The following is a 1,895-nucleotide window of genomic DNA, read 5'->3' as shown; positions in this document are numbered from 1 at the left end:
GTCACATACACGCACACACCACACACACACACACACCACACACACACACACACACACACACACACACCACACGGCTACGCAAAACCAGGCAGGCACTTTTTAAAACCGCTTTTGAGTTGAGTTTATATTTTGTGGTTAAAAAACCAAAGCGATACAATCAGCATCATCACCATATTCATCATCATTATCACAATCATCGTTGTCGTCATCATTATCACCACAATCATCACCATCATCACCACAATCATCATCAAATCACCACAATCATCGTAGTCGTCGTCGTCATTATTATCACTACAATCATCACCATTATCACCACAATCTTCATCATCATCATCACAATCTTCACCATCATAATTATCACCATCAGTATTGGAGTCTATGGACACGGTGCATCCGCACCCGTGGTCTAAACACGAGACACTCAGCGACCTCGAGCCGCTCTTCAAAGAGATTGGCCTGATGAAGTATATCGGAGTATTTAAACATCAGGAGGTTGGTTGGTTGGTCGGTTGGTTGGTTGGTTGGCTGGTTGTTGATTGAATGGCTGGTTAGTTGGTTTGTTGGCTAGTTATCTGGTTGATTTAATTAAAAGGTTAATTAATTAATTAGTTAAAAATAAATGAATTTGTGTGTTTGTTTATTTGTTTATTCAATCATTCGTTCATCCGTCTGTCCATCTTTCCATTCATTCATTTATTGATTTATTTATTTATTTCTTGACCTAATTAACAGATAGACATGGCTACCTTTTTGACCTTGACTGACGGTGACCTTAAAGATTTGGGCATCACGACCTTCGGAGCCAGGAGAAAGATGCTTCTCGCCATTACCAGTTTTAATTTTAAATTTTTAAAATTTGCGCCTAATCTATAAATCTCAATCTAAAATATTTCCTAAGTACTTATCAGATGTATTAATTGAACCTAAACGCCCCGGTTTACGATCGTCTTCTTGTTCTCACTTCTTCTTAACTCGTGTAAAACACTTTTGCTAAATCTGCTTTTGCTTTTTTTGACCCTTTTCTCTAGAATTCTCTACCTACTTCTCTGACTACTTCTCCATCACTTGCGAAGTTCAGAGCGGATCTCAAGACCCATCTGTTTTCAAAATTCATTGAGGAGCGCTGTTGAACATCGCGGAAATAGCGCTTTATAAACTAATTGATTGATTGATTGATTGAATTCTGTAATTAATTACTTATTTATTCATACATTCATTCATTCGTTTATTCACCTCTCTTCCATTCATCCATCTATTCATTCGTATAATCATTTATTCATTCATTCATTTTCTCATTCCTTCATTCACTCATCCAGATCTGAACGAGAAGCAATCGAAGATACCCCCACCCCCGGGTCTATCTCACCCATTTCGCGATCCCTCCCTCTTAAAGAGGAGAGATATAATCAGCCACAGTATCAGATGGTGACGAAGACGACGACGAAGATAATGATGATGATGATGATGATGGGGCCATGATGACGATGATGACGATGAATATAATTACGCAGATAAGGATGACGATACGATGATGAAATTTCATAATGATGTTGATAAGTGAGATAAGGTAGACCATTATGACTTTAATAATAATAATAATATAATAATAATATTAATAATATCAATAATAATAATATAATAATAATAATAATAAATTCGACATCATTAACAGATTAATAATGTTAAAATACGTGTGTGTATATGTTTGTACATGTGTGTATGTGTATATGTGTACGTGTGTGTGTCTATGTTTGTACATGTATGTATGTCTTTATGTCTGTATGTATTTAAAAAATAGTTTTTATGTATGTATACATAGCAATTTGTATGTTATGTATGATTTTTTGTGTGAGAGAGAGAGAAAGAGAGAGAAAAAGAGAAAGAGGAGAGAG

At 35.7% G+C, this 1,895-nt stretch overlaps 1 protein-coding gene across 1 annotated transcript in view; it reads left to right on the top strand.

Moving 5' to 3' along the window:
* The window catches only part of HELRODRAFT_189556 (hypothetical protein), a gene marked incomplete at its 5' end in the record, with an annotated part of 11,559 nt that extends 9,902 nt beyond the window's left edge, over window positions 1-1,657 (top strand). The window contains 3 exons of the mRNA XM_009030716.1: window positions 371-477; window positions 736-835; window positions 1,320-1,657. Of these exons, the coding sequence (XP_009028964.1) occupies window positions 371-477; window positions 736-835; window positions 1,320-1,432 (320 nt within the window). The 3' untranslated portion in view covers window positions 1,433-1,657. The remainder of the gene's footprint in view (window positions 1-370; window positions 478-735; window positions 836-1,319) is intronic.
* Window positions 1,658-1,895: the final 238 nt, after the last annotated feature.

The sequence above is a fragment of the Helobdella robusta genome (genome assembly GCF_000326865.2).
Source record: "Helobdella robusta unplaced genomic scaffold HELROscaffold_7, whole genome shotgun sequence".
NCBI classification, from domain to species: domain Eukaryota; kingdom Metazoa; phylum Annelida; class Clitellata; order Rhynchobdellida; family Glossiphoniidae; genus Helobdella; species Helobdella robusta.
The sequence above is the reverse complement of the archived record's forward strand: the minus strand, read 5'-3'. Positions and strand labels throughout refer to the sequence as shown.